General features: G+C 42.7%; 2 protein-coding genes across 11 annotated transcripts in view; one reads left to right on the top strand and one right to left on the bottom strand.

The window, feature by feature from the left end:
* The first annotated feature begins 2612 nt into the window (after positions 1–2612).
* On the top strand, positions 2613–19988 carry ACTR8 (actin related protein 8). 4 transcript variants are annotated; one of them, XM_077993164.1, is made up of 14 exons: positions 2613–2786; positions 4561–4731; positions 6122–6232; positions 6575–6679; positions 6940–7113; positions 7615–7708; positions 8242–8374; positions 9922–10075; positions 11156–11251; positions 11745–11885; positions 12799–13063; positions 14156–14319; positions 15121–15309; positions 19212–19988. In XM_077993164.1, exons 1-13 carry the CDS (start codon positions 2664–2666, stop codon positions 15262–15264), a joined length of 1875 nt encoding a protein of 624 aa, XP_077849290.1. In that variant the 5' UTR covers positions 2613–2663; the 3' UTR covers positions 15265–15309; positions 19212–19988. The 4 variants fall into 4 exon arrangements, with proteins under 4 accessions (XP_077849290.1, XP_014986167.1, XP_077849291.1 ...); XM_015130681.3 differs by lacking the exon at positions 19212–19988 and having other exon boundaries at positions 15121–16669; XM_015130682.3 differs by lacking the exons at positions 2613–2786; positions 19212–19988 and adding an exon at positions 2893–3122 and having other exon boundaries at positions 15121–16669.
* IL17RB (interleukin 17 receptor B) overlaps positions 18636–23419 on the bottom strand; it is a 20640-nt gene continuing 15856 nt past the window's right edge. For all 7 annotated transcript variants that reach the window (XM_001082504.5, XM_015130683.3, XM_077993168.1 and 4 more), the window contains one exon: positions 18636–19485. In XM_001082504.5, coding sequence (XP_001082504.2) covers positions 18923–19485 — 563 coding nt within the window. In that variant the 3' untranslated portion in view covers positions 18636–18922. The remainder of the gene's footprint in view (positions 19486–23419) is intronic.

The following is a 23419-nucleotide window of genomic DNA, read 5'->3' as shown; positions in this document are numbered from 1 at the left end:
CCAGTCCTTTGAATAGTGACTACATGTAAGATAGTCATGTAGTACTTACTGGAAATAAATATTTATTGGAAAAATGAATACAGATAACTCTACTTCTAGTGTTTAATAGGCTTTGAAACCAAGTGTTCAGGTGAAAGCCTTTTTTATATTGATTTATCAGCATTTATTCAACCCTGTTTGTCAGGAAATGGGATGTTGTGGCATAAGATACCAGTGTTCAGGATAAAGAAGCAATTACAATGCAGCTTTCAGGATAAGGATAACAGTTTGCTGGCCACTTCAATTATGTGTCAGTTTTTGTTTTTTTTGTTTTTTTTTTTTTTGAGACGGAGTCTCGCTCTGTTGCCCAGGCTGGAGTGCAGTGGCCGGATCTCAGCTCACTGCAAGCTCCGCCTCCCGGGTTCATGCCATTCTCCTGCCTTAGCCTCCCGAGTAGCTGGGACTACAGGCACCCGCCACCTCGCCCGGCTAGTTTTTTTGTATTTTTTTAGTAGAGATGGGGTTTCACTGTGTTAGCCAGGATGGTCTCAATCTCCCGACCTCGTGATCCACCCATCTCGGCCTCCCAAAGTGCTGGGATTACAGGCTCGAGCCACCGTGCCCAGCCTTTTTTTTTTTTTTTTTTTTGAGACAAGGTCTCAGTCTTATCCAGTGGAGTATAGTGGCTGCTCACCGCAGCCTTGACCTTTTGGGCTCAAGTGATCTCCCGCTATGGCCTCCCTAAATGCTGGGATTACACGTGTGAGCCACAATGCCCAGCCTGTAAATTTTTACACATTTTAAATTCTGACAAAGTGAGGGATACATATAATGTATACATATATGCAAAGTGAGGTAAATGTATAATGACATTTTCATTATACAGACACATGCAAGGGTTCAGTAAAGTTTTGCAGCTTCCTAGATTGTATTGCCAGTGAATGGTAGAGGCATTATTAAACCTCCACTTTATAGTGGGGAGACCATGGCAGAGTCTCAGTAGGTGGCTGATTGTTGTTACTGATGGCTTTTCCTGAGCATGCGAACCATGGTCCTCTTCTGTCTCCTAGCACTGCTGCTGCAGGACTTGTTTCTCGGGTCTTATCCCAGAGTCCTGGCTGCATTTGACATTCAGGTGTTCTTTGCACTTCAGAGAGAGTGTAAAACACAGGTTCTTGAGTACTTGTGCTTAACTCTTATCTTTGCTACTCAATAGCTTATGATCTTGAGTGAGTTATGCCATTTTATCCCACTTCACTCACCTGTAAAATGGATTACATTTTTACCAAAGAGTTCTTTATTTAGTATTTAGTCATCACATGCTTATTGGGCACCTACCATGTACTGAAGATAACTGGCAAAGTCTCACGGAGCTTACATTCTAGTGTGGAAGACAGTAAGTGAGCAGGCATGATAATTACAGACTAATGCTTCATGCTTCAAAGGGCATAGGATGGTGAGAGGATAACTGCAGAAGGCCTGAGGTGACATTTGAGTTCAGACGCGAGAATGAGACAGCTGAGGGAAGAGCATCCAAGGCAAAATGAACAGCAAGTGCAACAGCCCGATGACGGGAAGGGCTTGGCGTGTCTGAGAAAGATAAAACAAGTGTAGCTGGAAATGCCAAGGAATGGGGAGAGTGGTGTGAGGTGAAATTAGAAACACAGCAATAACTAGATATGGTCTTTAGGTGGTGGTTTGTTTAGATTCTGTTCCTTGAGCAAAGGGAAACCATTAGAGTTTAAAGCATGAGTGACATCTAATTTTTGAGATAAGTCTTAGTGGAGTGCTGGGTACATAGCATTAACTACATATTTTAAAACAACATGTGGGCAACTATATAAGAACAGATATAGGGGGACAGGACAAGGAATTCGAGTTAAGAGGCTGATGTTGTCATCCAGGTGAGATGAAAGTGGCTTGGGCTAGGTAGTGGCACGGGCATGGAGAAGTGGATGAATTCAAGATCTATTTTAGAGACTGCAGGATTTACTGATGGATTGGATGTAGAAGCTGTTGACAAGTGAAGAATCAAAATGACATTTACTGATATGGTGAAAGTGAGAGGGGAGGGAATCAAGAGTTACATTTTGAACATATTTAAGTTTGCAGTGCCTTGTAGGCAATCCAGATGGAGAGACCAAGTAGGCACTGGTTATCAATCCGAATCTCTGTGAGAGGTTCAGCCTGGATATATATATATTTGGGAGTCGTATTCATTGTTAAAGCCAGGAAACTGGATAGTCACCCAAGGAGTGTGTCTAGAAAAGACCTAACCCCAACATTAGAGGTTGGACTGAACATGAGGACATATGAGAAAAATTAAGAGTACATACAGTATCTGGGAATCCAGGAGAAGAGACGTCTGTGAGGACGAAATAAGTTGCGGGTTATCAGCCGACCCCCACTAGGCGCTCAAAAAGCTACGTGTACTATGTTGCTCGCACCCTACAGAGTCAGGACTAATCACAGAAACACCCCACCCAGTCAATCCACAAGGACACCCCGCCCCCAGCCCCAGCGCCGGGCAGCCCCGCCCTCGCCTTCCGGAGCCCTCCGGGACGACTCCGCGGCGGCCATCTTGACTGTGGGCACCCGGCCGTGCGCCTGCGCGATGGCCCTTCTGTCCCGGCAGTCGTGGCTGCGGAGCTGAAGCGAGAGGTTGGTGGGTGTTGGCGGCCACGATGACCCAGGCTGAGAAGGGTGACGCGGAGAACGGGAAGGAGAAGGGCGGAGAGAAGGAGAAGGAGCAGCGGGGCGTGAAGCGGCCCATCGTGCCCGCGCTGGTGCCGGAGTCGCTGCAGGAGGTGCGGCTCGGGACCGGTCTGGGTTAGAACTCTTTACCCTTGCTTGGGTCCTCCGCTGCCGGGCAGGGGGCGGGAGGCGGCTGGAGGCTTCGAGTTCTCCCTGCAGGCCCAACCCCTGGTGGGGAGTGCGGAAGTGGTCGTTCCTTTCCGGGTCGTGGCGCGCCGGGACGTGGAGGGCTAGGAGGCGCGGAGCGCCAGGAGCCAGGCGGAGCCCCCGCAGGGACACCGCTGCGTCCCTCCGCACGCCCTACCGGCTGGCTGTGTGCCCTGCGGCCCGGGCTGTGGCCTCAGCTTCCCGACCATAAAACGACCACGGTGATACCAGCCGCCTCGCAGGTTGCCGTGAGGGTTCAATGGTGGCAGATAGAGTTTAGCACCAGGCTGACTCACTGGGAGCGTCAGCCTGTACTTGTTAAGAGATAGTTCGGCGTCCAGGCTTTTTCCTTTGTTAAGAAATCTCAGATAATGGAAGTCATTTCAAGCAAGGAAATGGTGGACATTTGTCTAAATATATATTAAGAGCTTGTGTATCAAAAACAACACGATTAGACCAAACTAACCAGAAAAAATTATTTGCAGTAGCATGCCTGGCAAAGGACCTCAGACGTATGCACGCACACAAAACCTTACTGATCAGTAACTAAAACAGCATTCACGTAGGAAAACGGGCACAGGCAGTGTACAATTCACATAAGTGCTCACATAGGGCAGCTACTAGTTAGCTATCACTACTATGACAGTGCCTGGCACACGGCAAGCCCAGAGTGGCCATTACTGTTGGACAGGCCTGGTTTCTCCATCCAGCTAGTTGAGAAGGCTGACTGGATGGTCTGTAAGGGCCTTGCCAGATGCTTCCCTCTAGGATTCTCCTACTCTGGGTGGGGGTGATTAGGAGGGGAGAGCTCACACTTGGAGATAGGACAGCAGGTATCAGAGCATGGCATGGAATGGGCTTGTGCAGAGGGCAGTATTGGGCACTCAAGCAAGTACCTCCTCCATCCCCGACAGTCAGGGAGGGTTTCTTCAAAGGAGGTGAGGTGACATCTGTTTAGAGTCCTGAAGGTGATTAGGAGCTAACCAGAGGGAGGAGGGAATCTCAGGAAAGAAGAACAGTGTGGAAGAGACTTGTGCCAACAGAGGATGTGAAGTGTTGGAGGCCCAGCGGTAGATTAGGGTGTCCGGAGTTAAGGAAGGGGACTGGAGATCATAGCGGGGGCCATATCATGAGGGTCATGTAAGCCACAGAGTCTGACTTCTTGTGAAGGCAGTGGATCACGTTGAAAGGCTTTACTATAGTAAAAGTCAACATTCCTCGAATGCTTCCGGTGGCCCAGCTCTGAGTTACACGTATAACTCATTTAATCCTCACAGTAACTGGTGAACTGTGGGAACTTCATTCAGAGCAAGGAAGTGGCAGTCTGAATTTGCAGACAGATCTGTGAATTCAGAGCCTGGGCCCGGATTCTATAGCAATGTTTCTTCAGTCACATAAATGCTCAGGAACTGTATGTTAATTTGTCGTGGATAATTTTTGTTTCATTCATTTAAACAAATATTTGTCAAGCTATGTACTATGACTCACGTCAAGGGAACATAATAAGTTTGTGTTTAGGTAGAGAGCAGTAATTGGATACTTCTCAAAGAACTCTGTTTACTGAATTATTTTGATACCTTTGAGTCAGCTTCTTAGTTTAGCTTGTTATGTGTATGTTGTTTAACTTTGTTACCGGCATATTATTTACGAGGGTCACACATCTATGTTTTATATCTGCAGCAAATCCAGAGCAACTTCATCATTGTCATACATCCAGGTTCAACAACTTTAAGGATTGGTCGAGCCACAGACACTCTTCCTGCCAGCATTCCTCATGTCATTGCGCGAAGACACAAACAACAAGGGCAACCCCTATACAAGGACAGTTGGCTTCTAAGGGAGGGACTAAATGTAAGTCAAAAATGACCTGGAGAGAAAGCCTAAGGCTGTTTCCCTGGGAGGGCGTAGACACTTAAGTACATCAGAATCTTAAAGAAATGTCTTCATAGCTTTGCTGTGTTTTAAAATAATAATGTCACTCATTTTTCATCAGAGCTAGTGACTTGAGATATAAAGAATTAGTTACAACAAAAGTAAGTCTTTCAGGGTGAATTGAGTGTTGATGAAGGTGTTCTATAACGGAAGACACAGAATCATCACTCACTTAAAGTGATACATTCAGGTCCTTGTTAACAGGCTTAAACTTAGTGGTTAAGCCATATTAAGTATCTGAAAGAGATACTATTTCAATCCATTAGCAAATTAGATTGTTACAATAAGCACTTATGGTCTTAGATTACCCATAATTTCAAGGCAAAAAAAAATTTTTCTTGCAGTAAGAATCAACTTTATCTTATGTTACAGATGGTGATTATCAGGAAAATTCTTTGTGATCAGTGATAAATCTATATGTTACATCATAATCCACATTTTACTTTGAAGTTTTAAGTCAAGGATAGTTTTGGGAATGTAAAGTTTCTTTAATTCTGATAGTAGGCCTTAGGGTTCCATTTTTTAGTGTAACTAGCAGACCCTATGTAAGTTCAGTTGTAAGTTTAAATATAACTTGCTGATATAAGAGTCTATACTTCATTATTTATCTTTGGATCTTGTAATTCTACTTTAGGAAATACGTTTAAGAAATAAAAATCAAAAAACATTTCTGTAAAGATATTTATGGACATTTTCTTTATACTATAATGAGAACACTTGCTGATCAACATATGAAGGAATGTGACATTGTCAAAATTATAAACATAAGAATCATATAATTGTATGGAAGAGTTTCTGAAATACTTTGTAAACATGAAGTAGGTATGCTTTGATTAGTGCTGTGAGAAATTTTATGAAAAATCACTTGAAAATTTAGCATATAGTTGTTTTATAGCGACGGCTGCTTTTGACTTATAAAAGATTCCTGGGAATTCTTTTTTTCTTGTCTTGAGACAGGGTCTTGCTCTGTTCTTCAGGCTGGAGTGCAGTGGTGTGACCTCGGCTCATTGCACCCTCCACCTCCTGGGCTCAAGCAGTCCTCTCGCCTTAGTCTCCCAAGTAGCTGGGACCACAGGCCTGTGCCACCACACCCAGCTAATTTCTTGTATTTTTTGTAGAGATGGTGTTTTGCCATGTTGCCCAGGCTGGAGGGAATTCTTAAGAGTAGTACATGTGATAAAGATTAAGGAAATGCTACTTGTTGATAAAGGAGCATTTCCAAAGATTGGATTAAATTAGTAGTTTTTGAATTGCTTTCTCTTCTCATTAAATCCTTTGTACTGCTCATCTTTCATTTTCCCCCCCCCAGAAACCAGAAAGTAATGAACAAAGACAAAATGGCCTTAAAATGGTGGATCAAGCAATATGGTCTAAAAAGATGTCCAATGGTACAAGACGCATTCCTGTGTCCCCTGAACAGGTTCGATCAACTCTTCAGATTTATTCTTTTATCACCACTATTTGTATCATAATACCATTCACATGTTCTTCCTGTATCACTATGCAAATACAAGATGGGAGTTCCTTATAAAGGAAGAAAACCCCCCGTAACTACTTACAGAATACCCGAGTCAGTGTTACAAATGCTTAGGCAAGCCACATAATCTATGAGGTGGGGGTAGGCAAGTTGATGTATTTTGCCAAATATTTGTGATTAAAATTTGCCAATGTATCTAGTGTGGGAGAGAAAAGAAAAGGAGACCCTTATGTTGCCCCTGCCTTGAATAAATTGAGATAATTTTCTGATGGTTTTTCTTTTCAGGCACGCTCTTACAATAAGCAGATGCGACCTGCAATTTTAGATCACTGTTCGGGAAATAAGTGGACAAACACATCTCATCACCCTGAGTATTTAGTAGGAGAGGAGGTAAGAAACTTCTTTACACTAAGAATGGAAGAAGGGGAACCTGATCCTCCTCCTAAAATTCACTTACGTTGCCACTGAGTCCTAGTCATTTCCTAGCACTCTATAACCCTACTTTGAGTACCAGATAGTCCCACCGACTCCTATATCACTCTCAACATTTCTCACATTCAGCAAACGTTAGTTAGATTTTTGGATATGAATCCAGAAAACCTTGAGAGGAAAGTTTTAACAAAGTACTCATCTCCCTCCTTCTTTTCTAGGCCTTGTATGTTAATCCACTGGACTGTTACAATATTCACTGGCCTATCAGAAGAGGTCAGTTAAATATTCATCCAGGCCCTGGGGGCTCTCTTACAGCTGTTCTGGCAGATATTGAAGTAATATGGTCTCATGCGATACAAAAATACTTGGAAATCCCACTGAAAGATTTAAAGGTAAGTTAAAATTCTCAGTTAATTTGGATTGTTTTTAAGATTCTTGGTCAATGAAAGTACACATTACCGAGTTGTTTGTAATATAGTGTCCTTCTTGATGCATTCTTGGCCTTCAGGGTGAGGATCTTAGTGGCTTGAGGATGTCTTTTCTTTTTCAGTTAATTCCCTTCTAGTGCTTTTATTCTTTCTCTGTTTCTTTGGTGTCTCTATTACTCAAATCAGCAAGCTTGCTTATTTTTGTCTTCTCTTTGGACCTTACTGACACATCAGTTGTCTTATTTTTCATTTTACAAGTTTTTAATAATTTCAAGGAAAAAAAACACTTGAGCATTTTTTATTTCTTTATAAAACCCATAGGATAATACAGAGGTTTGAGCTTTTATTCTGGGTGTGTAACCGTAGCTGCTACTCCTTTGAAGGGAAGTCTCTCTAAAAAGAAGTGGTGAATTTGACCTGACGAGACTCGAGTGTTAACCCTTTTATCTTTGTTCTTCTTTTTAGTATTATAGATGTATCTTGTTAATTCCTGATATCTATAATAAACAGCATGTGAAGGAACTAGTGAATATGATACTAATGAAGATGGGCTTTTCAGGTATGTCTGATATCCCAGTGAAACCTATTTTAAATGGAATTTTCTTTCTTTAATGACAGAGTTAATCTAATTTATGGATTTATTTATTTATTTATTTATTTTGAGATGGAGTCTCACTCTGTCACCCAGGCTGTAGTGCAGTGGCGCTATCTTGGCTTACTGCAAGCTCCGCCTCCCGGATTCACGCCATTCTCCTGCCTCAGCCTCCTGATTAGCTGGGACTACAGGCGCCCGCCACCACACCCGGCTAATTTTTTGTATTTTTTGGTAGAGATGGGGTTTCACTGTGTTAGCCAGGATGGTCTCGATCTCCTGACCTCGTGATCCGCCCGCTTCAGCCTCCCAAAGTGTTGGGATGGCAGGCGTGAGCCACTGTGCCCGACTTATTTAAATGCTTATTCTGAAAGGATCAGTGTTCCTCAGATACCCTGCCCAGAAGTCCCTAGGCTCCCCACTTCAGTTGATTATCTGTTTTGGGATCTTTGCTGCTCTACAGCTGATCACTACTCTGCCTTTTTTTTTTTTCCCCCCAGGGATCGTGGTCCATCAGGAGTCTGTGTGTGCCACCTATGGCAGTGGCTTAAGCAGCACGTGTATTGTAGACGTTGGGGACCAGAAGACAAGCGTATGCTGTGTGGAGGATGGGGTGTCTCATCGGAATACTCGGTGAGGAACTTGGAAGGTGGCATTCCCTGTTCCCTCTTCCCTCATAATCTGTTCAACTGTAAATAATAAAAAATCACAGGTTAAAAATTATAAGATAACCATATATTCAAAAGTCTGCATAGGAAACCAGCAAGATTATGGAAGTGCAAATTCCAGCAAGGCGAAAACGAATCATTTTACCCTTCCCATTGGAACTTCTTAATACGGATTTACATCAGCAGCCCCTGAAAGTCCTGGTATGTTTTATGTGCTTTCCCATAGAGGAAATGTAAACGGTAGCTTCATGTCTTTAGCTGTGGTTTGGCACAGAGCTACTAATCACACCCTTATAGCAGAGCTTTATTTCGGCAAGTCATGTAGGAGAAAATCGGCTTTTTCAATCTGAACTATCTGGCTAGTGTTTTGAATATCTGCATTTTTTTGTCATAGTGGTGTTCTGTGGGTGAGTAACTTTATGATGATAGACAGGTAAAGAAAATTACTATCAGGACCAGATTTGCAGCTTGTCCTTCTTTAGGCAAGCCTGACATATGTGAGCACACTCAGGTAATGCAGGTGTGGGCTCTCTGAAGCATTTTGTGCTCCAGAGATGGCTTCTTGCTGCCCCTCAGGATGCTTTCATTCTTCCCGTCCTCCACATTAGGCAGTTTGAGTCTTTAAAAGAGGGCTTAAATTGTCCATGAGAAAGGATCATCTGCTGCCTCCCACCCCAAGTTCTAGTACCTTCTAAAATCCATTTTATTTTGGCTCATCTGTTGTTAGAATATCCAGTGCCACTGGGTCTCAAAGTGTGGAGAAAATGCTGGACCCACGTTTCCTACCAATAAAATAATATAGCAGCTGTCTTCCCAAATTGTAGAAACCTTCTTAGTAGACAGCTTTCTCTAAACTGTTCTCTCATAAGTTTGTCTTGTATTGTCATTGTTGCCTTATATGCCAGTGAGTGTAGACCTCCAAACAACTGTCATATGATAAACACATATTGACTGGGAAGTGAGCTGGATTTAATAGTGAGTATTGGGTTTCTCAGATACATTTTCAAACATCATGACTACTTTAGGTGCCCCCCACTGGTTTTTGCTAAAGTTCCTTTTCTCCCTTCCATCCATTCATTCTGTCCATTCAACATACATTTCTTGAAACTTGCTATATATCACTGTGTTTAATGGACATTTTTGTTTGTTTTTTTGTGTTTTTTTTAGATAGAATCCAGGCTGGAGTGCAGTGGCGTGATCTCTTGGCTCACTGCAACCTCCGCCTCCCGTGTTCAAGCAAGTCTTGTGCCTCAGCCTCCCACGTAGCTGGGATTACAGGTGTGCATCACCATGCCTGGCTAATTTTTGTATTTTTAGTAGAGATAGGGTTTCGCCATATTGGCCAGCTGGTCTTGAACTCCTCGCCTCAAATGATCTGCCCATCTTGGCCTCCCAAAGTGCTGGGATTACAGGCAGGAACCACCATGCCCAGCCTTTAATGGATTTCTTCAAACACCTTTTGCACCTTCTTAACCAACAGATTAATCATCTACCCTTTTCTCTTAACTTTAGGCTTTGTCTGGCATATGGAGGATCTGATGTGTCAAGATGTTTTTACTGGCTAATGCAGCGAGCTGGGTTCCCTTACAGAGAATGCCAGTTAACAAATAAAATGGATTGTCTTCTTCTGCAACACCTTAAAGAAACTTTTTGTCATTTAGATCAGGTGGGAGCAGAATCAATATTGCTGATTATTTTTGTTTCTAGGACAAAGTTAAGAGATTTAAAAGATACTTAAAAATGTAACAGCATTGGCTGGGCGCGGTGGCTCACACCTGTAATCCCAGCACTTTGGGAGGCCAAGGTGGGCGGATCACGAGGTCAGGAGATTGAAACCATCCTGGCTAACACGGTGAAACCCTGTCTGTACTAAAAATACAAAAAATTAGCCAGGCGCGGTGGCGGGCGCCTGTAGTCCCAGCTACTCAGGAGACTGAGGCAGGAGAAGGGCGTGAACCCGGGAGGCGGAGCTTACAGTAAGCTGAGATTGCGCCACTGCACTCCAGCCTGGGCGACAAAGTGAGACTCCGTCTCAAAAAAAATAAATAAAAAAATAAAGTATCAGCATTATACTGCCTTTTTCAACCCAAGATAAAGCCTTGAGGAGAAAGCCCTTAAGGAGTGAAAGTTTTTTGGGTTTTTTTGCTAAGGTCTAAGCAGTGAGGGTGTGTCTCAGGCTCTGGAAAACAGTTTGATTTTTTTAGGAAACAGAGTTTAGCAAATTTCTCTGTCTCGATAAAAGGTGAAGATAAACCTTTAGGTGTAAGGAGGATAGTAGGTAAATATGTAAGTACAGACATTTTGTTAAATGTTATAATTTGAAGCACTTTCTTAATATTGCAAACAATGTTTAATCATTGCTATATATGGATTGGTATCCTTTTTTTGTTTGAGACTTGTTTTTACTTTTTTCAGGTACTAAATTTTAAAAAATTAGGGAAACATAAAAATACTGTAAATTTCCCAGTTACTGAGGGAATTTGCTTATTGATTTGGGTCATTGTTTGTACTAATGTATATTGATAATGGAGAAAACAAATAATGCAAACAGTAGAAATTCCAGAAATTTTAGATAGAGGAACAAAGTATAGCTGAATTCCTATTTTAAGTTATAGTGAGAGTGGTACAAAGCTGTAGGTTGTCCTTTTTATAGGTGATATTTAGATGATGGTGAGGCTGAAGCATAATTTGAAGAGTTTACATGCATTCTTACTGATTCACTGACAGCATCTTTTCCTGGAATCAGGACATCTCTGGGCTTCAGGACCATGAGTTTCAGATTCGACATCCTGATTCTCCTGCCCTGCTTTACCAGTTTCGATTAGGAGATGAAAAACTCCAGGTAACTTATAGGTGTCTGTTTCCATGGGTAGAATGAAAGTTATCCAGGTTCAGTCACACTGAGAGAATATGCACTTGCTGGAAACATTGTGAGATCAGAATGTCAACTGATTGTAGATTATCCACTAAACCAACATTTAAGCCACTGGTATAGAAAAACATCTTTCTAGTTAGCCCCTGTATGAGGAGTTGTTAATTAGAGAGAAAGGTAGCATTCTTTTTAGGAAATTATGAAGTAGATTATGAAGTACTTTATATTTGTTTTGAGATTTCTCTCATATGGTGTCATATCACCCATCTAGTTGGATGATGAGTGAGTTTTCTGGCCTGTGGTACACCAGAGAAATAATGCCACTCCCAAAAGAGAAGATTGCCTAGTCTAACTTAGAGAATCTGATCTGCCAGTTTTGTTTTTAGAAGAACAGTGTTTAGTGGATCAGTTTTTTTCAGGAGGCAGTATCTTTTGTTGATCACTCTTTTCCTTCCATGCACAGGCTCCAATGGCTTTATTCTACCCCGCAACTTTTGGAATTGTTGGACAGAAAATGACGACTTTGCAGCACAGATCTCAGGGCGATCCTGAGGATCCTCACGATGAACATTACCTGCTGGCCACACAGAGCAAACAAGAACAGGTCCGTAGCAATTCTGGTAGGAGAAGAGAGAGTTTTGTCCCTGAAGGAGAAATTTGTCCAGCGTTAATAGGCCTTTGTCCAGCGTTAATAGGCCATTGTAATCAGTTCTATCTTCCAGCATAACACTGATATAGCTTTTAGAATTGTAGATCAACTGAAGTCTGAGTTTAAAATCTGGAAGACAGATTTCTCTATTCAGCAAACATTAATTTTCTGAATGCTAGTCCATACATTTAAAAGTTAATGACACTTTCCTTTTGGTGTGTATCATTTACTTACATTATCTACTTCTGAATATTTTTTCAGCAGTATTTTCATTAAAATCTCACCTGTTACTTAATTTTGTGAAAGATGCATGGTATAGCCAAAGAGCTGAATTCCTTTGTTGAAAGCGGATCCCCGTAATACGATGTCTGGTACAGGCGCACAAATTAAAGGTCTTGTCTGCTAATGAAACAGCACCAGCTCATGATGGAGACTAGATTTTCTAGTCTTTGTTCCTCCCCAGAGGCAAACATGAGGTGGACTGATAGGATCTGAAAGTAAGAATTCCTTAACAGTCATGGCCCATGAATCCCACTGGAATACTCCATTTAAAAACTCAGGGCGCGGGGAATAAAGTCTGTCTGCACTGGTTTTTCAGTTTTTAAATCTAACCAGTGATGATACAGTTCTGAGAGCCAACCTGCCTACTGGCAGCTACCCTGCTTTGGAATGGTCAGAGCATCTTTATCTGTGCACCGTCTCTCATTCCTGTTACCTGGGAATGGGTGCTGGGCAGTTGTTGTATTGCTGCGTGACTTTTGTTTTATACTAGTGCATAGTAGTAGGGTAGGGAGGGATCTAGCTAGACAACATCAACAGTGTTCTGTTGTAGTAATACCACCTACTTGATTGTCCTTTTGATTTAAAGTCTGCAAAAGCTACTGCTGACCGAAAGTCTGCATCCAAACCTATTGGATTTGAAGGAGATCTTCGTGGCCAGTCCTCTGATCTTCCAGAAAGACTCCATTCCCAAGAAGTAGATTTGGGGTCCTCACAGGGAGATGGCCTGATGGCTGGCAACGATTCCGAGGAGGCCCTCACTGCACTGATGTCCAGGAAGACTGCCATCTCGCTGTTTGAAGGGAAAGCCCTGGGCCTGGATAAAGCCATCCTTCATAGCATAGACTGCTGTTGTAAGCACATCTGGGGAGACCGGGAGATAACAGTGAAACAAGATAGCAGTTAAATAAATTAGTTCAGTCTAGGATATACTTGCGCAGTGTAACATATTCAATGAAAAACAGTTAAGCGCCTACTTGACTTGCATTGCCAGGTGTTGGGAATACATTAATGAGGTAGGATGGGTTTATACCCTAGTGGAAGAAGCCAAAATAAGTCAAATTATTACACAAATGTGGAATTACCACTGGCAGGGTACTGTTGAGCAGTCAGTATCCTTTAGCTCAACTTTGTAGCACCTGCTAGTGGTAATTTCACATTTGTGTAATAATTTGAGGAATTTCACATAGAATCTTTATTCCCTAGGGGATGGTATGGAAGGTGGGAGGCAGGGAAAGCTTCCTTGAGGAAGGTGGCCCTTGAGAGAGACGTAAAGGATGATGAAAGGGGTCAGTTAGCAGTAACAGATGGGGTAGAGGAAGAAGCCTGTGAAGATCAATGTGGCTGGGAAGCAGAGTGTGAGGATGAAGCTAGAGAAGCGGGTGAGGACCACCCATAGTGGATCTTGTGGGTCCCTTTAAATATTTTATTTATTTATTTATTTTCAGACAGAGTCTCACTCTTGCTCAGGCTGGAGTGCAATGGCGTGATCTCGGCTCACCATAACCTCTGCCTCCTGGGTTCAAGTGATTCTCCTGCTTCAGCCTCCCAAGTAGCTGGGACTATAGGCGCACACACTACCATTCCCAGCTAATTTTTGTCTTTTTAGTAGGGACGGGGTTTCACTATGTTGGCCAGGCTGGTTTCGAACTCCTGACCTGGTGATCCACCCGCCTTGGCCTCCCATAGTTCTGGGATTACAGGCGTGAGCCACCACACTCAGACTGCTAAAAATTTTGATCCTAATCCTGCAAGTAGGATTCAGTGGCGTGGCAACACGCCTACATTTGTGTTTTGTAGGGTTCCCCTGGCTGCAGTGTGGAGGGTGGGCTGGAGGGAAATCTTTGAGAAGGCTATTGCACTTGCCCAAGCAAGAGGTGTTAGTGGCTTGGCCTAGAATTATGGATGTGGAGAGAAAAGCATGGAGGATGTCACTGTCTTTTCAGCATCCGATGATACCAAAAAGAAGATGTACAGCTCCATCCTAGTGGTGGGAGGTGGTTTGATGTTTCATAAAGCTCAAGAATTTCTGCAGCACAGAATTCTCAACAAAATGCCACCATCGTTCAGGCGAATTATTGAAAATGTGGATGTGATCACAAGGCCTAAGGTAGGTTGTTTTATTCTGCAAGTTGGACTGTATACAAATGAAACCAGCCTTGTACGTGGACAGATCAGATCCCAGGAGGCATGGGCTTGTGTCTGAGGAGTTCTTGAGGGCTTAGGGCAAGTGGGAAAGTTAATTTCAGCAAGCCATAGATGTGGTGGAAGGTGCTCTGGCCTAAGGTACTGGATTTCTGCTGCTTTCCCCTGCCGCGCTTCCCAAACTAGCATGACTGAATTCCACCTTTGTTGGGCAAGGGGAGGACAGACTGCTCTCAAGCCCTGCCAGCCAGAACAGCTCCATTTTAATCTCTTTTTTATATGAAGGATCTACTTCTGGTCCCTGGACCAGATGATATTTAAGGATCTTTTTGGTTTGAACTATCTTGAAAGATAAACCCAGGAATTTATAAATAGATTTTGTGTGTTTTATTAAATGTCACTAACAATTTCTGGAAATGTTCCTATTTCTTTTTAATCCTGAGGGAGGGATTGTGGGGATCTATTTATTCCATTCAAACTTCGAAATAAATAAGTCATTTGTATATGTTCCTGTGTACAGGGTAAACAGTATTTGTGCAATAGTAGTAAATAATAGAATCTTTAGTTATAAAAATTTAAAAGTTTTCTTGGCTATTGAAAGAGAAAGATGCCTGTAGTTCATAAGTACTACTGTCTTTAATACAGGTTGAAAGCCTGGCTTACTAGGTATTGACTCAGCAGGGATTTTTCTCGGCCCCATATTCAAGTAAATGATTGAGTATGTATCTTATGTGATTAGGCTAAAATGTCTTCATCCCTTTTCTAGGACATGGACCCCCGACTGATTGCATGGAAAGGAGGGGCAGTGTTGGCTTGTTTGGATACAACACAGGAACTGTGGATTTATCAGCGAGAGTGGCAGCGCTTTGGTGTCCGCATGTTACGAGAGCGGGCTGCGTTTGTGTGGTGAATGGGGAGGAAATGTCACTGCTGAAGACCAAAAACAAGCTTCTTGGTATAAAAGACTCTTACAGAATATATGTATTGTAATTTATTGGCCTAGATGCTTAAGTGTCATGGACAGTAAATGAATTTGAACTTTATGTTGAGGACATGATACTGGTTTGAAATTATAAACTGCTTTTGAGCAGTTTGGTCAGGGCATTTGAGAATAAATAGGAACTTACTCTTCAGTTGTAAACTCTCTTGCCCTCTCTCAGGGTCTCATAAACTCCCCAGTGATGTAGACATTGCTATTGAAGTTTCTCATGTGGTGAAGCCCTTCATTTAAGTTGGCTCGTTGAATCTCATCAGCAGGCAGCCTCATAAAACCATGAGGGGTAGTGTGTGACGAGGGAGAACTGTCCACTCATGCCATTCTCTCTCTTGTCTAGTATTTCATTAGGATCTAAAGTTGTCTGAGTTAAATGCACTTATGATATGACTCATATGTCCTTTTAGAATCCCAAATAGGGGGAAAAAGTTTTGGTGGTTTTTGGTTTTTTTCATTTTCTGTTGGATTACAGAAAAAGAATGGGACCCATTCAAGTCTCGATTTCCAAAGGTAAAGATGGAAGGCTGGGCAGACTAGCTTTTGTTATCTGACATGCCCTAGGGTGAGCTTGGAGGAAGAAAGAAAACAGTTTTTATTTGGCCAAAACAGAACAAATGCTGAAAAGGAAATCTTGTTTTCTTCCTAAAGCTAAATAGAAATGATTTGGGTATAATTTAGAGTTCTTGTGTTATACTGATAATGGTGACTGATGTAGTTATTAATACTACAAACTTAGTCATCAAGCCCCAATTTTCCTTTACCTGAAGGATTAAGTGAAAGCTTCTGGAGTTCATGATGTTCAGTATGATTAGTTGACATTAACCTCTGAGCATCCTGAAGCAAAATCTAAATAATACAGCTATTACCACTGGTGGTCCAGGCTCTAGTGAAACCCTCTGAGCCCAGGAGGAAGAGAAGGCATTGTCCAGAGACAGGAACACAGTCTGGGAGCCCAGCGCTCTGGGAGGAGTGGGAAAATGCTGCTTCCTGCTGCTTCCTCCTAGGCACCTGCTTCCGCCATCTCGCTTATCAAGGCTGGAGATGGGGGTGAGACGGAAGGACAAAAGCAGGGAACAGGTAAGAGATGGAAATCAGAATGGAATACAGAAAAATCTCTGGATGTGGAGAAATGCCGGTACTAGAGCATTTTGTATCAATGGGAGTACCCTCTGTAACTGCTCAGTAGGTTACAAATGAAGAGTCTACCAGTATTAAAAATAGTTTAAACTTGCCAGTACCAACTGGGATGTGTGCCTTCAATTTGAAAATTGTATGTTTTATTTTTTAAATGTGTTAACAACATTATAGAATATTGATGTCATTTATGTTTCTGGGGTGTTTCGATGCAATTTCGTATCAGCTGCCTGTTTTCAAAAACATAATGTATCTGGGCTGGGCGCGGTGGCTCACGCCTGTAATCCCAGCGCTTTGGGCAGCCGAGGCGGGTGGATCACGAGGTCAGGAGATCGAGACCATCCTGGCTAACATGGTGAAACCCCATCTCTACTAAAAATGCAATAAATTAGCCGTGGTGGTGGGTGCCTGTAGTCCCAGCTACTCGGGAGGCTGAGGCAGGAGAATGGTGTGAACCCAGGAGGCGGAGCTTGCAGCCGAGATCCCGCCACTGCACTCCAGCCTTGGCGACAGAGCAAGACTCCGTCTCAGAAAAACAAAACAAAACATAATGCATTTCTTGTTAAATAGTTCTTCACCTAACAGCATATTGCTCTTATAACTGGTAGAGCTGATTCAAAGGAAGTTGGTTTCTGGTCCAAGTTTGACCTCAACCATGTCCATCTTCTGCTACCAGCACTTACAAGCACTGTGGAAACTGATCATGACAAATAAGTGAAATTTGCTACATTAAACATATTGCCTCAGCCATTACTAAGTGTCCACTTGTAAAGCTGGACACAGTTTTTATTTTATGCTTCATTTTGATTTTTTATCCTTAAGACATAAATTAGAAGGCATGAGGTGGCCCTTTAAGGGTAATCTGCAAATATACACATTTTAATAGTCATCCATCTGAAATTGATCCACATTCCAGAGAAGATTCAGTATTGTGCTGTGTGAAATAAGCATTCCCAGAAAAAAACATATATGCTAATATAATGTAACCTCTGCATTAAGAAAAAGATGCTTTTAGGCCAGGCTTACACCTGTAATCCCAGCACTTTGGGAGGCCCAGGCGGGCGGATCATGAGGTCAGGCGATCAAGACCATCCTGGCTAAGACAGTGAAACCCCATCTCTACTAAAAATACAAAAAATTAGCTGGCGTGGTGGCGGGCGCCTGTAGTCCCAGCTACTCGGGAGGCTTCGGCAAGAGAATGGCATGAACCCGGGAGGTGGAGCTTATGGTGAGCCAAGAGAGCGCCACTGCACTCCAGCCTGGTTGAGAGAGGGAGACTCCGTCTCAAAAAAAAAAAAAAAAATTAAAGATGCTTTTAGAAGAGTAAAAAGTTGGAAGACAAAATGCACCATCTTTTGTGTTCTGTCATTCTGTGGGGGTTTTTTCATTTGTTTGTTTGTTTTAGACAGGGTCTCGCTGTCACCTAGGATGGAGTGCAGTGGCACAATCACCATTTACTGCACCCTTGACCTCCAGGGCTCAAGTGATCCTCCCACCTCAGCCTCCCTAGTAGCTGGGACCACAGGCTCACACCATCACACTCAGCTAATTTTTAAAATCTTTTGTAGAGATGGAGGTCTCGCTTTGTGACCTAGTCTGGTCTTGAGTGATCCTTTTGCCTTGGCCTTGCCAAAGTGCTGGCATTGGAGGCATGAGCCATTGCACCCAGCCCTGTTTTTTATTTAAGTAAACCATTATAATAACTGATTTATAAAAAGGTTACTTCAAGAGGGCTTTCAACTTAAGAATTATTTTCATTTAACTAAGACAGTGACCTCTAATAGGTAACTTTAGGCAAAAGTAGACAAGTTTGTGGGTAATGTATTTTGGTGTTCATGTTAAAAGGCACCTGTACAAGAATCAAGATATGAATCTAGTTTGTAGAGGGGGAGTCTTATGCAAACACTAAATACAAGTGGTTACACATATACTAGATCATCTGGTTCAGTAAAGGTGGGTTCAGCTTGTTTATTGCCTACTTTTGTTATCTTAAAAACCATGATTTTTTGCACGTAATAGAAAGTTTTTCACCTAAGATGCTATTGAGTGAACCAGTGAGGGGTTCTTAGATTCGGTATTCATTAATTAAATGTAGAATATTAGCTAAACAGTTCTGTGTACATTGCAATGCATGGACTATGCAAGACTAGATGTTTGGCTGGAAGATACTTTATTGTTGCATTATCAAAATGGTTATAGTTTTCAATTAAAACTAATTGATTTCTATGTATAAAACTAATCTAGCTTTGAAGTTGTAAATGTAGTTTCTTTAGTTAATGCTACATCAGTTAGCAGTATTTGAAAATTTTATTGGCATAAAATGTTTTAATTACTAAGGCTATTTGTAGGCTGCATAGTAAGCTTCAGGATTATCACACGTTTTTTCCTTGTAATTGGTGGGGTAGGAAGCCTTTAAGGTCTCTTGCTTCTCATGGGTGGGCTACAAGGAGCAGCAGCCATTGTGGCAGGCTTGCGATCTTTTTCCTGCTGACACCTGCTGCTTGACGTGGAGAAGTTCTGCACAGAAAGCAGTGGCATCCTTCATGAGGTGGTACTTGGGGCAGACACTGAGAGCATTATAATTGTCTTTGGTATCAGTCTCTCTAAAGTAGACCACCACATATTTGTGCAGATGAGTCTGGCTTCTTAGATCACTGCAGAAAAGGTTAAAGGCAAGGGGGAAGAGGTCTTGAGAGTTCTCACTGGGACTGCCCTCACTCTTGGCACAGGTACCATCGCAAACACTGTTGACGTCATTGGAAAGAAGGAAGACAACTTTGTCTGCTGCCTTCTTTTGAGTGGCAAGCCACTGCACTGGACCCATCTCTGCTATTTTCTTTTTCTGCCACTTTTCAAGGATGACCTCACTTCTGCAATGGTTTTGAAGAAATTCAGTGAAGTAACAAATTGTGTGATGGAAACATATTTCAGATGGGTAAACCACAAGAACCTTAATGGGGGGCAGTAGTGTGGTGGTAGAAAAGGAAGTCATCTTGTTCCTTTCTGTCAGGGGAGAAAAGCATTTGTTATCTGTGAACAGTAAACAGCAGGCTTTCACTCTGTAAACCATCCCTGACAAATGAACCCTTGTTAGAGAATGTCAGCTGAGCACCAAGGGCCTCCTTAGTGACAGCAAGGAAAAACATCCTGATGTTCCTTTTGAACACATCACCTGAAACACACTGATGCTTAAACCTTAACTTTTTAAACCTTATTTGAAGGGGTGGCCTGCCCCTCCACACCTGTGGGCGTTTCTTGTTAGGTGGAACGAGAGACTTAAGAAAAGAAATGAGACACAGAGACAAAGTATAGGGAAAGAAAAAGTGGGCCCAGGGGACTGGTGCTCAGCATATAGAGGACCCACGCCAGCACCGGTCTCTGAGTTCCCTCAGTATTTATTGATCATTATCTTTACCATCTTAGAAAAAGGGAAGTGGCGGGATAATAGGATCATGGTAGGGAGGTCAGCAGTAAGACATATGAATAAAGATCTCTGTGACATTGAATAAGTTTAAGGATATGCCTTGATATGCATATGCAAACATCTCCATAAACCTTTTTAGTGCATAAAGAGCAGCACTGCCGCTAGCACGTCCCACCTTCAGCCCTAAGGCGGTTTTCTCCTTTCTCAGTAAACAGAACATACAGTAAGGTTTTACACCGAGATGTTCCATTGCCCAGGGACGGGCAGGAGACAGATGCTTTTCTCTATCTCAACTGCCAAGAGGCCTTCTTTCCTCTTATACTAGTCCTCAGCACAGACCCTTCACGGGTGTCAGGCTGGGGGACGATCAGGTCTTTCCCTTCCCACGAGGCCATATTTCAGACTATTACATGGGGAGAAACCTTGGACAATACCTAGCCTTCCTAGGCAGAGGTCCCTGCGACCTTTGGCAGTGTGTGACCTTTGGCAGTGTATGTGTCCCTGGGAATTTGAGATTAAGAGAATGGCGATGACTTTTCACAAGCATACTGCCTTCAGGCACTTGTTTAACAAAGCACGCCCTGCACAGCCCAAAATCCCTTAAACCTTGAGTCACCACAGCACGTGTCTCTTGCAAGGACAAGGTTGGGGGTAGGGTCACAGATTAACAGCATCTCAAATACAGGACAAAATGGAGTCTCTTATGTCTACTTCTTTCTATATAGACACAGTAACAGTCTGATCTCTCTCTCTTTTCCCCATACTTATTTTAAAAGCAGTATTTTCTAAGTCCCTCTCACTAAAACAATCCTCTCAACCAAGCCTTCTCTTTTTTTTTTTTTTTTTTTTGAGACGGAGTCTCGCTCTGTTGCCCAGGCTGGAGTGCAGTGGTGCAATCTTGGCTCACTGCAAGCTCCGCCTCCCGGGTTTACGCCATTCTCCTGCCTCAGCCTCCTGAGTAGCTGGGACTACATGCGCCCGCCACCTCGCCCGGCTCGTTTTTTGTACTTTTTAGTAGAGACGGGGTTTCACTGTGTTAGGCCAGGATGATCTCGATCTCCTGACCTCGTGATCCGCCCATCTCGGCCTCCCAAAGTGCTGGGATTACAGGCTTGAGCCACCGCGCCCGACCGCCTTCTCTTTTCAAATAAATTCATAGAAACTTTAGGTTTAAGATATTTTGTTGGCCAGGTTTGGTGGCTCACACCAGTAATCCCAGCACTTTGAGAAGCCAAGGCTGGTAGATCACTTGAGTCCAGGAGTTCCAGACCAGCCAGGGCAACATGGCGAAACTCCATCTCTACAAAAAGTACAAAAATTAGCTGGGCTTGATGGCATGCACCTGTGGTCCCAGCTACTCAGGAGGCTAAGGTGGGAGGATCACTTGAGCCCAGGAGGCGGAGGTTGCAGTGAGCCAAGATCATGCCATTCCACTCCAGCCTGGGCAACAGAGTGAGACCCTGTCTCAAGAACAAGGGGGAAAAAAAAAAAAGGATACTTTGTTTGAGGTGGGTGATTGTAACCTCAGTACTTTTAGTGCTGTATATGAACAGGGACACTTGGCCTCTGCACTTCACATTTTGAGTTGGGTCAATTCAGTAGTTGCTTGTACTGTCTTCTACCTGCAGGTAGTAGTTTCTTTACAGTCCCCAAAGTTAAGTGGCACCCCTTTTCAGCCCCTGGAACTTACCTGGAATTCTGCCCTATATGGTGCTATAAAACAGAAACCATGTTTGAAACTACTATAATGAATACAGGTCAGACAGCATCCCTAAATGTTGTAAGTATTCCTGAGGTCCAAGTGCCCCGTGGCTTTCTTAGCTTAGAGCATGGAGTTAATCTCATTCTAGTTACAACATCACAAATGACTCAAAGGATGCATTTGTATTTCCTTTTCTAGGTATGGAGAAGAGGAGGAGAAGTTTTTTTAATAGCTCTGCCTCGAGCAGAGTATGTAAATGCTCTGGTTTCTGTATTCAAATACTCCATGTTTTAAAGCTGGTAAAGTCCTCAGAGAGTACAGCTGACCCTTGAACAACATGGCGGGGAGTGGCACTGACCCTGCATGCAGTTGAAAATCTCCTATAACCTTTGATTTTCCCACAACTTAACTTCTAATAGCCTACTGTTGATTGGAAGCCTTGCCAGTAACACAAACAGCCAATTAACACATATTTTGCATGTTATATGTATTATGTGCTGTATTATAATTAAGCTAGAGAAAAAAATGGAAGAAAATCATGAGGCGAAAAGATATTTACTAATTCATTAAATGGAAGTGGACCATCAGAAAGGTCTTTATCCTTGCCATCTTCAAGTTGAGTAGGCTGACTAGGAAGAGGAGAACGGGGTTAGTCTTGCTGACTTAGGGGTGGCAGAGGCAGAAGAGGTGGAAGACGAGGCTGGAGAGGTGGGCGCCTCAGTGTAACTACAGAAATACATCATCATTTCTGACTTTTTGCTTTTTCATTTTTCTAAAAATATTTGTATATGGTACCAATCCTTCCTCCACCATTTGCTTTAGGTTTAATGCTTGTATCATAGAAGGGTCTGTGTTATAAAAGAAGTGAAAAGCAGTCTTGACTGATCAGAAACCTGCGAGATTGTTTAATGTCAATTTGTTTTCTGGCGCTGCTGCTCTTCTCTTCGTTCCTCTAGTGTGGTTATCTGTTAGCTCTTGAATTTCTCCGAGATCCACATCTTGAAACCCTTCACCCCCCACCTTTTTTGCCACATCTACAATCTCTTTCGTGATTTCCTTGATTGGCTGTGTTGTAAATCCTGTGAAGTCATGCACATCATCTGGACAGTTTTCTCTTGCAGGAATTTATTGTTTCGGGCTTGATGGCTTTCATGGCTTGTTCTGTCACAATGATGGCATCTTCAGTGATGTAATCCTTCCAGACTTCCATGTTGTTCTCTCTGTTGGGGTTCTCTTCCATAGTGTTGACAATCCTTTCCATAAAGTACTGTGTGTAATAAGCCTTGAAGGTCCTTATGGCTCCCAATCTAGAGGCCAAATGATGACGTGTTTGGGGGCAAGGAGACCACTCTGAGGACTTTGGTGTTGAACTTGTGGGGTTCTGGGTGGCTGGGGGCATTGTCCAATATCAAAAGAACTTTAAAAGGCAATCCTTTCCTGGGAAGGTACTTGTGACTATAGGGACAAAGTATCATTGGAACCAATCCAGAAAAAAGTTTTCTCAATGTCCAGGCCTCCTTATTGTACAATCAAAAGATTGGCAGCTGGTGTTTATCTTTTCCCTTCAAGGCCAGGGGGTTAGCAGCTTTATAGATAAGGCCAGTCCTGATCATAAACTCAACTGCATTTGCACAAAGCAGTCCAGTTAGCCTGTCCCTTCCTGCCTTAAATCCTGATGCATGCTTCTCTTCCTTACTAATCAATGTCCTTTGTAGCATTTTTTTCCCAGAAGAGGACACTTTCATCTGCACCGAAAACCTGTTCAGGCAGGTATCCTTTCTCCTCAGTGATTTTCTTTTTTTTTTTTTTTT

Source organism: Macaca mulatta, chromosome 2 (genome assembly GCF_049350105.2).
Source record: "Macaca mulatta isolate MMU2019108-1 chromosome 2, T2T-MMU8v2.0, whole genome shotgun sequence".
Taxonomy (NCBI): Eukaryota; Metazoa; Chordata; class Mammalia; order Primates; family Cercopithecidae; genus Macaca; species Macaca mulatta.
Note: the sequence above shows the minus strand (reverse complement) of the source record. Positions and strands in the feature narration are given on the sequence as shown.

Bases quoted from the DNA above. Each gene is read 5' to 3' on its own strand.
- ACTR8 (XM_077993164.1), top strand. From the start codon at position 2,664: ATGACCCAGGCTGAGAAGGGTGACGCGGAGAACGGGAAGGAGAAGGGC. The intron at 2,787-4,560 runs GTGCGGCTCGGG...TTATATCTGCAG, and splicing joins TGCCGGAGTCGCTGCAGGAG to CAAATCCAGAGCAACTTCAT. The intron at 7,709-8,241 runs GTATGTCTGATA...TTTTCCCCCCAG, and splicing joins AATGAAGATGGGCTTTTCAG to GGATCGTGGTCCATCAGGAG.